Source organism: Apaloderma vittatum, unplaced genomic scaffold, assembly GCF_000703405.1.
Source record: "Apaloderma vittatum isolate BGI_N311 unplaced genomic scaffold, ASM70340v1 scaffold40115, whole genome shotgun sequence".
Lineage (NCBI taxonomy): Eukaryota > Metazoa > Chordata > Aves > Trogoniformes > Trogonidae > Apaloderma > Apaloderma vittatum.
This window is the reverse complement of record NW_009716096.1, coordinates 2,887-15,077: the sequence shown is the minus strand read 5'-3', so window position 1 is coordinate 15,077 and position 12,191 is coordinate 2,887. Positions and strand designations below refer to the sequence as shown.

Sequence of the window (12,191 nt, the reverse complement as noted above, 5' to 3'; positions counted from 1 at the left end):
TGGGCAAATATCGAGCCTGACCTCTAGTCCAGGAGGTACCAAAAGGATTACTTAGCTTACTGAGTGGCTAAGCTCTTTTGTCTGTAAAATACTGGGAAAAAACCAGGAGGGAACAGAGCAGTGTGAGGGAAGTTGTGACCAAGCTCCCGATTTACCTGAACGTAGCCCAAAAGAGCAGCGCAAAGTCCAGAGAGCAGCAGCCTCAGGAGAGTGATATCTGGTCTTCGGGTGGGTCTCCTGACGAAGAGCCTGGGGAGCCAGACCACTTCGTAAAAAGCCTTTTATTTTAATGTGATTATTTGTGAGGCAGAATTGCTTTTAAGTTGTATATTCAATTTGCATAGGGGGCTTCTTAAAACAACAGTTTGCAGCCTTTTCTAGGAAGACTACAGGACAACTAAACTTGAGTTGTAACTGTGTCTTTCACAATTACAGTGGAACAAGAACTGATAATCACCAGAGACCCTTCCAGGCACCGCTGCCCACTTTCCAACCACTGGAAAGTGACTTCAGTTCTGAACTCTATAAATTCGGCTCTTAAGAAATGCTGAAATATTGCTAGCCAAAGGAAGACAGCAGACTTGGCATGAAATTAAGAGAGAAAATCACAGCACTGCTCACAACAGGGGAAAAACCAACTTGAGAAAAGGCTTGGGGCAAAGGGAAGCAAGAAGAGGTCGGCATTACTGATTTATCTACGGTGTTCTGTTCGGTGAGTTCACGTAGTTATCGGTAACCAAAATAAGAGAACTAATTCCTCTCTGCTGACAGCCAGAGCATGAGTCCGAAGCTCAGAACGACAGGAAGTGTGTTTCTTAACACGTTACAGCACCGCTAGTGGGAACTCAGCTCTCAGGTAGTGTATAAAGTCATCAGATACACGTGCCATGGGATGCCAGCCTGCACAACATCCAGTTATTCCTTAGATTTCTTATTCATGCAGAAATTTATGGTGTTTAAACAAGAGCTCTGCCTGACTGAATTTAATTCCTAGTGCTCCTGGCAAGAAACACGGATTACATCAGAACCCACAAAATCCTCTCACTTCAAAAATGTTGTCTGCCTTTTGTCTGATTGAGATTGCTGGCCACGAGGGTAAGTTACAAGGACAATTCTCCAGGAACAAGAAATATGGGAGCTTATTGGGAGAAATAATAAGGACTCGAAGCTGACACTGTAGTATTTTTTTTTCCCCTTTTGCAGCTAAACAATACTCCCAAAGGTCTGGAAAAATGAGTCCCACATCATATTATTGCTCGTGACTGATTTACAAGAAGTAACAGCTGAAATGATGCACTTGGCACACTGAGTAAGCCAAGGTGAGAACATCAAGGTAATACAGCACAGAATTTTACTCAGTAAAACCCCAGAAGCATTTGACGACAAGAGGAAAATATGAAAGCAGACAAGAATCAGATTAAGTATTGACTTTGTTCAAGACGAAATTCAAGCGGGGCCAAGAGTGCAGTGTATTTCATGCGGGAAGAAAAGAGGAAATTGGAGCTGAAAAATTAAGCATTATTTGTAGACAAAAATCAAAAGTTAAAAATATTTTGTATTTATCGCCATGGCACTTAGCAAAATGTGATGTAATGGAGGTACTATAAATTCATTTTGGAGAAGGGGAGCAGAATACTGGCAAATGCTGTCCCTGACACAGAGAAGAGGTATTAGCTAACTGAGCTGAATATTTTTTGCAATTATTCAAATTTTCCACAATAAACATGGCAAGATGAGAGAAAACACAGGCGGTGCCCCACACATCAGGTGCCAGTCAAATGTGAAAATTAAAAGGATTTTATTGACTGATATGTTCTTCCTGAAAACTCATTGAAATGTACAAACTGGACATTCAGTAACTGATTTGTACATTCTGTATGTTACACTTGAAGCCACTTTAGAGAGAGAATAGTATTTTCACTTACAGGATGTTCACATCATTGCAGACACCAAGTGTTGATATACTCTAGTCTAAAAGTGAAACCGAAATAGAACTGGACATAATGGGACACCGCTTTATGCCAATCCTATTGACTCAACATGCGCCAGTGTCACACATCAATTCGTAAGTACCTACCGCACAGTTAGTGAAATACCCGACCAAGCATATGTCTGAAGTAATGATTGCTTATTAAATTAAACCCCTTTTCCTAGACTTCCAAGTTACTGGTAGAGAGAAATGCATTTAACTGAACTTGACTCCCTGCAGAATGTTCGGACAACCGCATCTTGTCAGCATCTCTTTGAAAACCGTAGGTCACCCTTCACCAAATTAATTTCAGGTGCAGGTATCTCCACAAACGTGCAATTGGTTTCAGCAGGCTTCAGAGTCCTTGCAAAACGGAACGCCCTGCTCTCTGTCCATAAGCCCTCCCCTGACGAACAGCACCCTCAGTTAATGACTACCTAGTTGTCAATTCAGAGCTACTTACTGATTCAGGCCTGCCAGGACAGCCAGGTGTAGTTCGGAGCTGACTGAGGGCTCCAGAGCTTCTGATTTCAGAACTCCGTGTTTGTTTTTGAAACCCACGGTCATTACGATGCTGCACAAAGGCCACGGCAGCTGTAACGCTCCGTTCTGCTGCTGTTACTGACCGCCGGCACTGCCTGCGCAGCAGAAGGCATTGGACACTGGATGCCACGCTTAACCTCAGCAGCTGTCTCACAGAGGAACTCACATGTTTTTCAATTAACCAGCCTTTCAGTTACAGTCCCGTATTTCTTTTTTTTCCTGGTACAATCCTAAGAGCAAAAGGTCATCAGATTCTGAAGAAAAGAGGTCTTTTTCATAAGCTCAGTACAGTACTTGTATATTTCAGACTATGATATACAATGTATACCATAAATTAATTTAAGACAAATACTTGTCACTTTATCTATGTAGGCACAAGTAAATCAGTGACTTTACTGAAGCGGAGAAATCTTCAAGGGTATCATGATTCTGGACTCCATTTCCTGAATTAGGGGCACTGAAAAAAATTGAGACAGGGTTTAATTTCACTAACAGAGATCATCAGCGGTTCTGCGTGCTCAGTTTCAACAGATATTATTGTCTTCAAATTACTCTCCTAGCTAGCACATGCCAAGTCATCAGAAATCACCAACACTCCTGTTACTGAAGCACAGTAGTTCTCAGAAAAAGTGATTTTTTTAACATAATCTGTCTGCTCCTTTAAAGAAAAATATTTCTATTCCTTTTCACCGTAATGAAAGTTATCTCACATTTTTCTGATATACTTCCTTTGAAATGTCCCCTATGGAACAAAAATCGGACACGCTTAGCATACTTTTGTGAGTTTTGCTATGAAAGCTGTCTTTGATCTCAAAGATCTCCTGGTTTCTAGTTCCAAAGACTAAATTCCCTTTTCAAAGAAATGCATTTAACAAGGCTTCCGTATTAGAGGTAATAATTCAATATAAAGATAAATTTCACTAGTGGCTACCTGAATTTTTGGACACAAACTTCAACACTTACACAAATCTATTCTTCTACCAAAGAGGTGCCTGTATAAAAACTTACTATTCATGTAGCAAATATTTAGCAATTAGGCAGCTTTTCCAAGTTTGTGCCATCGGCTTCAAAATTCACTTTAAAGCTTAGCGAAATGTCCCTCCTTTCCCTCACCGTAGAAAAACTGATGCACAAGACACACGCACATCAGAGATGCAAAACTTTTGATCGCTGTGCAATGCACCGAGGAACAAAAACGAGGGCACACACAAAAGTCTACCTTCAGCATTCCAAAGAAGTTAATAGGTTACCTGTGTAATAGACTAGTTCATCCCAGCCAGGTTTATGCCACGCAGCGTTCCTTATATCTTCTCTGGTTTGGAGATCTTTGTAAGCTGGGGAGGGAGAACAACAAGGACAAAGCTTAGAAGTAACTTCTTTTCCTCTCGCACATGAACAGCTCCCTTACGAGTATTCTAGCGCGTAATTAGGAGGCTGCAAACGCCAGGAAGAAAAAAAGTCAGACGTTCTTCTGCATGAAGAGGAAAAGCTCCCAAAGCAACGCTAGCAGAAGGAACTGGGGAAGAAAGAGAATGTCTCAGACACAGGTAAGACAGATAATGCAACAGTGCCTGGTCCTACGCGAGTGGTGTCAGACTTCTAATGCTGGAGTATGATATTTTGAATTGTTGAGATATGAAGACAATACCGTGGATTTTCTAAATAAAATTTTAGGTAAGTTTTCTTCACGTTGTAACAATCCTAACACGTGAAAAGCAGCTAAGCAGTTTGGGAGACTAACGCACAGAGAAAACCAGAACACTCCGATGTAGTAACGTCAATAAATGCCTGACTTTCCTTTCTGCAGGTGTGGTATAGGTGATGCCTGACACTAAACTGGAAAAACCTGGCTTCAGGGGATGGAGAAAAGAGATGGCAGGACATGGCTTGTCGTGCTTATGTTATCAAAAGCAAATAAGTAGTCCCTAATAAGAAAGGACCTGATTCGGGGGCTGATTCAGTGAGAAAAGACAGAGAACACAATTTACCCCAAAGGTGATGAACCATATACAGCTGTCCAATTTGTGAGAAAAATCCTCCCACTGCTTCATTATTATCCTGTCGGAAACGAATTGCACGAGCCCTAAAGGAGAGCAAAGCAGCCATTACAAAGGGCAGATCTGAGCAGGAATAAGTGATAATTGAAAGGACAACAGAGCTGAAAGGAAGCTGAAATGTCAAACAACATTTGCAGCGTATTTCAGCAAGTAAGGAAAAAAATCGCAATACGTTGATTTTCAGCATTTAGTAATTAAAATACACCGATGTGTCTTGTTAGAAGGAGTTAAATTTAGAAGCCTACAGTTTCACTAGAATCATTTAGATTCAGTATAGATAATTGCTGGAACAGTATGAAGCGGGAGGTCATTTTTATAGAAGGTTCTTTTAAAATTAAATCCTTGAGTTTCAGTCATATCATCTTTGCCACACTCATTTACCACAGATTTTGTGGCCGTGGATACAACTTTTTTATTCACACAGACTGTTGCTATGTGACTGTCCTGTGCAATGCTCCGTAATTTTTGTGCAAATAGGATGACTATTTCTCTTAACTACAAATCTGCTGCATGTTCTAAAACCAACTGGCTACACTAAAGATACGTTGATTTTACAAAAATACTAAATTCAACTTACTGTATTCAAATTAAAGAAATTACATCAGTGACAATGACATGTCTAAATAGCTGAAAATACTCCAAACTGTTTAACTCTCAGCCATTAGAATTGCAAGGGCAGTGAATGTAAATGGAAAGAAACTCACACTGCTTTTAAATAAGACAAAATTAGCAGCATGTAGTCAACATGTATTACAGTAAACTAGAAGGGTTGCATGAAGGAAAACCAAACTACGGAGCCCACAATGTCGTTTGCACATGGAATTCTTCTTTCAAAGGTTAAATTAAGGGTCAAAGAACTATCTTATAAGATGCATAAGCAGAGAAGTGGGTCATTAACTGGTGACTGAAATGCTTTGGTACCATTCTGCCACCTCCACTTTATGATTGTTAAACATATATCTTTCAAATAGAAGAAAAAAGCAACACTTACCAATAATTTCCCCACTCAATCATTGTTCCCGGCTACAAAAACACAAGAGAGTGTTAAAACTGTAGTTTAAAGTAAGTTAGAATACTTGGGGCAGTTTTCACAACATTTATGTATGGAAAATACTATATATTAACAAAATCACTTCCTTCAAGTTGTAAGTCTATTATAACCACCTGTAATTACTCTGTTTACTTACTCTTTTACTTCGTTATTTACCTGAGATTTCCTTCAAATGAAAACACAGGGTTTTCAGCCTTGCAGGTATTAGTATCTTGTTGGAGCCTGCCTTCACTTTGGGCCCCACACTTTGAGAGCAACAGTGACTCAGACACCAGCTTTGAACAGAGCCGAATCTTTAACACGAGGCCTGTTTTCCATCTACATTCTACAAACAGGCTTTGAATGTTTTACAACACGTAGAGCTTAAAAACATAAAAAGAAAAATTTAAACTTACCCTAAGTTGATAGGATCTCAGTTCATAAATATTAGGCCCCTCTCTGGGAACAGGTTCATTCCAGAAACTGAACTCCAGCAATAATTGGTTCTTGCGCGAGAGAAGCATGTTACCTCTTTCTTTGCGAAACTCTGTGAATTCCTAAAAAAACCAACATGAGCACTGTCAAACTGTGCACTACGTTTCAACAACAGAAAGCAGGATACCATAGGTGGCTTACTTTTTTATTCCCAATGCCATTTGGGGTTTTGGGACACTGAAATCCTTTACACTGTAAAGGCATCTAAATTCCCCTGGCATCTGAAAATTTCAGCTGGCGTGTTTATCCGGCACCAAGTGCGTTTCATAAAGTATTCGGGTTTTAAACCTCAGCATCTCTGAAAATGAGAATAAACCCCTTTCCCAAGAGGCTTCTATGTTTGTACAGGAAGGGATGAGATAATGAAGCAAAAGCACGTATTCAAATGTGCAGTTTTTTGCTCTGACTATTCCTTGTTTTCTTCTGAGGAAAATATCCAATACTAACAAAATCAGTGCATTTTACCTTATTTTGACGGAGTTTATTCATTACATCATTGAGAGCTGGATAGCCTCCCTCGTATCTCCATAGATGAACTGAAATAGAAAAAAAGGAAAGTTTTTCAGGGATGTGACAGACCAGTGCCAAATCTTACGGAATATTGCAGTACAAAATGCTCTTCATACTACATATATAAGAAGTAAAAATCAAGTAATAGGTTTCAAAATAGATTTTCATTAAATAAAGCACCATATATTTGAACATTTTAAGAGTAACAGAATCGTCCGCTTTTTGAAAAGGGTTCTCTTGGAAAATTTTGCAATCTACTCTGAAGACAACGGGGAAATTTCTGAAAGGGCTTTTTGTTGCCATGCTAGTAAGATGTGATGACTTTACATGACTGTAGTTGAAATTGAGATTCAATTTAAGAGGATGACTTAATTCCAAAAATGTTTTTTATACCAATTTCATCTAAGAGTGACAGAGCGGTAGACATTTTAGTTCAGCAAATTACTCAAGCACAAATAGCAACACGGTTTCTGTAGAGCATGAAAAATTATGCAAATGTTATTTTTGAGGTAAACATTCCGTTAAAAATAAAAAGCAGAAGATATCTGAACATGCTAGAACTGTTACATTTGCTAGGACTTTTCCCCTAAAAACCAATTTCATAACAAGTATCTACATTTGAACTTTTCCAAAGCATTCTCTCTTTAACAAATCATAACGAGATTGATTTACAATCACTTAGTATGGCAAGGCAACAGGATTTCACCTCCAAGAGTCACGAGAGTTCCTTTCTCTCCTCTAAAGCCGTCCTGTGCCAGGAGAGCGACTGGAGCCTCACGTAGAGCCCCTCCCTACGGCAGCAGATCCGCGCAGTGAACCTGCCTCTGCTGCTGCCCTATCCCCAGGGCAAATTTGGTATTTCTACCCAATATCAGCACAGCCTGGGCATAAGCATCGAACAGGTCGAAATCCCATAATCTGCTCAATTGCACAACATTTTCAAGGCTGGCTGTGGATGTAATTACTACAGCTACAGTCTGTGTTAGTGCATTACACACACGAGGATTGTGACCTGGCTAAGACATTCTCTTCCAATTGCCTCTGCTCCCCAGTTTCCCTTCGACTTTTAGAATGGTTTCTCAGACATTGTCTGGTTTATCTGCTGTTATTTCTTTACACTGCTTGTGTCAATACTGCAATATGCTGTGAACGCTGGAAAAATTAATGTGTAACGAATATATTTTTCAGTAACAAGGCAACGACATTGGCACTAGCACAGCTCTGACAACGGAGCTACATCAACTGCGTGAGGAAGAGCAGGACACCGCTCTCGACTTGTCGCTTCCCAGTCCTGCCATCTCCCAGAGCCTAGGAAATTTGTCAGGTTTTCTCTCTACACCAGGCTCTTTGTAGTTACTTCTGTAGCAGCTCTTCAGTAATTTCTAGTTACAATCTATTTTCAAGTGCACAGGTAGGCAGCATCCTGATACGAACGCAAACAAATATTTTTACTTCCCATTTCCTAAGTTTCCATACTGACCAATGCAAGGTAAACTCTTTCTCTGTAAGCCTTTGCCTTTACCCTAAACATTCATGATCCATGCCTGCAACATATGATGGGACTATATTTTACAAGCATTTCCCAGAAGCGTTCATCTACCACCTGGAAAACATGAAAGCGCATTAACGAGAGGACAAATTTTCAGAATTAACGCTCTCCCGTCAAACTCAACGAGACAAAAAGCAAGCAGTGTGCATGTTAACACGACTCCCGGTAGCTGAGGCACACACCCCTCGCTGCACGCGTTGCTCAGGGTTTACTGTCAACAGAGAGGATTTAAAGAGAAGAAACCTGCGCAGCACACGTTTCACTTGCACGGTTTTACATTCTGTTGTACTTCTATCTCCTACCAGCCTGATCTTGCTCTCCGTACCACGTGTTCCAAGTCCCCACCAGTGCACATGGGTAGTGTTTTTCTTCATGAATCTTTGGCAGCACCTCTTGACTTGAAAACAAGGAATACAGACACTATGTTGCATTGCCTTCAGGGAGGCCACAGTTGATATGTATAACAAATCACCACACGTTTATCATTACGGTACAAAAATTCACAAGCTCTACTTTTCAGAAGAGAAAGCTGAAATACAAAAATTGCTACAGACCGGAAAGATAGCTACAATAGCACAAAAAATTAAGGTAAATGTCACCATTCCTTAGATTGTATGACAAGTACATATAATTGGAGAATTCTCTGGATGCAATAAAGCAGGTTTATCTAACACATCAGGAAAATAAATGTCAGGATGTCTCATTACGGCAAATGCAGCCTACCTACACAGGTGATTTCCTTTAGGAAAAGCTTTTCTCTATCAAGGGAGGCAGAATACACGAAAATAGGAAGAGGGTCTTCTGTACTAGTTACAGTGCTATTAACTCTGTGCAGCTGAATGAATAAACCAAGTATTTTGACAGAATAAATGACGACTGTACTTCATCGTGTGCAGCCTTATCGCTCCCTACCATTTCAGAAAGTGGTCTTAGTTTGGGGCACCGTACCCATTAAAGCATACAGTGAAACTGCCTTAAAAATACCTCTAACGCAGGATTTTTATTTGAGTATTTCCAGTATTTATAACTTTTTTTTTTCAAATTTTAATAAGTGGCATACGTTAACATTGGGAAATTAAGCTTTTCTGATTGCTGACTTGGTTCAGACAGCTTTCGCTGCACTGTACTTTGATGAGTAGGTCAATTAGTCTGGCTGAACTTGGCCTTTTAACATTTTTCCCTGAATAATTCCCCCTCTTACCCAGTTTGGCTCGTAGGCAATAAGTCTCTGAACGATATCAAGTAATAGGAAGCAGGCTGGTCTCAGGCTGAGAGTCATTAGATTGGAGTTTTCCTCTTCTGCAACTGACTTTCTAGACAACCTTGAGCAAATCTCATTACCAGTCTGTACCTTGAGATTTCTCACTACTTAGTGTAAATAATATGACAGAATGACTCTCCAAGGATGTTTTCAAGGATATCTCACCATCAGTTCATTTTTGCAAAGCATAATGAGATCCTAGAAAGGCAGCTTTAAACTGAAATGTTAAATTATTACAATGAGCCTGAAATATTTTTTTTCAATCCATAGGAAAAACCGCCCACAGAATACCTCATGAACACCACTTTTTCCTTTTTAAAAATAACTCTTCCTAATTCTTCAGAAGGGGTTCTTAACCACAGCGACTCATGAACTACTCTCAGAATTGTCTTCATGACATTCTTTCTTCCTTAATACATGATGACTAATCCTTATTCTGATTTGATACAGAACAAGGAATTAACCTGTTCATCTTTAATTTAGGGAGAGGAAGGAGGGAAGTTCCGAGAGGCTTAGCATCTTTTATTACTCCATTCTTAGAGGTTTCTCCTTCCCTAAAATACTTAAATTTGCTTTGCTTTGGAAAGAATAAATCTAACTGCACACACACTTCATCTGGCTGCTGTCAGCAGTTTCTTTCTTTGCTGTTGTCTCTTTCCTTGAAGAGAAAAGCCTCTGCTTTCAATCAGCATTTTGGTAGCTCATGAGATAATGTGGAGAAGTGGTTCCCTGTCTTGCATATATATTACGTTTTCAAACAGAAAGCTGGCTGAATGCTAATTGTGCTTCTCTATTTTTTTTAAAACAAAAAAGCTAAAAATATCTTACAACTGAATGTTATTCTGATGGGTTTCTATGCCTGTGTAGCAAGGAAAACAGTTTTGGGTTATCCAGCTCCATTTCAAAGCTGAACACAGGAAGGCACAGAGATGTGATACGACCTACGCGTGGCTGTACAGCCAGTGAGGAGCAGACTCGAGGACCAGACAGGGAGTTGTGAACTTCTTCCCCACCCTTCAGCCTGACTGGTGTTCTCAACAATACACCACACTTAAAAAAAATGGTTGCTAAGAATGTTTTATTTAACTGACAAGATGTTCGCTGTGGGAAAGCACTGCTCTTTCAAAATGTGTGAGGCTCACGACATCTCCAAATTTACACAGACGGCTCTTGTTCTGGCTCCAGAGGAGTGATTCTGTAGGCAGAGCAAGACTAGTATTTCTGCAATTTTGTCCTTAAAGTAGCAAATTGAAAATGTTACCATTTCATACATTTTATAAAGCTGTAACTTTTTGTAAAACCCTCAACAGTACTGCTCCCTTCAGAGGACATCACCCCGGCACAAAGCTCCTATCCATGGGTTTGGGCGGCTCTTGAAGAGCAGATCTCAGCAGCATTAGTTTTGTAGAAGGACACAGATGAGGGGAGAAGAAGTTAACCCTGTTTTTTGTTAAACCTCCCCAAAGCTGTCCTTGAATTTAGTAGTGGCATGTAGTTTTATTCACTGGTGATCTCTCCCTGTCTCTCCTGTAAGCAGGCAGTAGTCACCCTCAAAAACTTCCTGCATGGCGGCGGGAGGGAGACATGCAGCACACGAGGATCTGCCCACATGGACCTGCAATCGTAAGACAACTAAGGGAAGGGGGAGAGCTGTTCCAACAAATTCCACCAGTGTTTTCACAAATGGCATCATCCCAAATCTTAAAATGACACCCCCAAGAGGGAAGGCAAGGGGTGAACTGAGTAAAGTGATCTTTTGCCATCTCTCCAAGATTTGACACCATATCCTGAAAGGAAAAGTAGAATTTTTCTACCTCCCCTCTAAATAATGATGGTATTACCAATATTTGCCAATTTTCAGAAGAGCTTGTGATCAAACCAACATGTTTAAAACGCGAAAACATAATACACACACTTACCAAAGCTTGTTGTAGGCGTCTAGATATTCTGGTTTTACATTGTGAACTGAAACAACAACATTACGTGAGAAACGCAGCAACAGAATAAAGAAGTGGCAGGGTTAAATATAAAAATATCACTCACTCTGTAGTTTATACAGACTGCTGGTCTCTCTTTTGGCTAGTAGGTTGGAGTGAGCATCTTTCCTTGGATCGACTTTGCGAACAAATAGCGATTTTAACCAACTGTCTTCACGAGGTCTGCTAGCTGAAGATACCAGCCCCCTACATATTAACAAGTACATTACACTGTCACTGAGCACATCTTGAAAATGCCCACAGCGCAGGGGAGACAGGCACAGTTAAGTTGAATGCAAACAGTATCACAACACACAGTTACAGGTACGTTTGGGACTAGAACTTTCCGCTGAGCCACCTCCTAGCAAGGTAAAGGCAGCTCTTTCCCCGCTGAGATTCACCCTCTCACAAAACGTGTGGCAGGAGATGGAGCTGGAACACTTCAGCGGGCACTGGCTGCTGGACGGCTGCTTCTGCTGCCCAGCCACCCGCTTTTTCAAGTACCTTCGCTCAGGAAGGCTGGGTCTGTCCTGATGTACACAGGCAAGAGTGAAAAAGAGCAGAAAGACAGCGGGCGTAAGGAAAAATCCATGCAGCGTAAACAGGAAAGTGACTGCCATATGTTCCTGTGTTGGTTAAACACAGCTCTAGAAAAAGGAAAAGTTAAACAGTGCATCTTTCGAGATTCAAAATCAAGCGATTGGGAGAAATCAGAAACAAAGAGACCACATATATTTCAGTGTCAATTTCTGGCAACTGTGCGATGTAAGGGTATCCACATTCTTTGTGCAACATTCACCA

At 40.5% G+C, this 12,191-nt stretch overlaps 1 protein-coding gene across 1 annotated transcript; it reads right to left on the bottom strand.

The window, feature by feature from the left end:
- Positions 1-1,778: 1,778 nt before the first annotated feature.
- Positions 1,779-11,617, bottom strand: GBAS (glioblastoma amplified sequence). The gene is made up of 9 exons (XM_009869398.1): positions 11,458-11,617; positions 11,334-11,379; positions 8,456-8,550; positions 6,560-6,630; positions 6,016-6,156; positions 5,561-5,592; positions 4,501-4,595; positions 3,763-3,846; positions 1,779-2,969 (listed from the first exon to the last, which is right to left on the bottom strand). The coding sequence occupies exons 1-9, from the start codon at positions 11,615-11,617 to the stop codon at positions 2,905-2,907; spliced, it is 789 nt and encodes a 262-aa protein (XP_009867700.1). The 3' UTR covers positions 1,779-2,904.
- Between the last annotated feature and the right edge of the window lie 574 nt (positions 11,618-12,191).

Bases quoted from the DNA above. Each gene is read 5' to 3' on its own strand.
- GBAS (XM_009869398.1), bottom strand. From the start codon at position 11,617: ATGTACTTGTTAATATGTAGGGGGCTGGTATCTTCAGCTAGCAGACCT. The intron at 8,551-11,333 runs GTAAGTGTGTGT...CTTGTTTTCAAG, and splicing joins GACGCCTACAACAAGCTTTG to TCAAGAGGTGCTGCCAAAGA. The intron at 6,631-8,455 runs GTAGGAGATAGA...TTTCTATTTCAG, and splicing joins CGGAGAGCAAGATCAGGCTG to TTCATCTATGGAGATACGAG.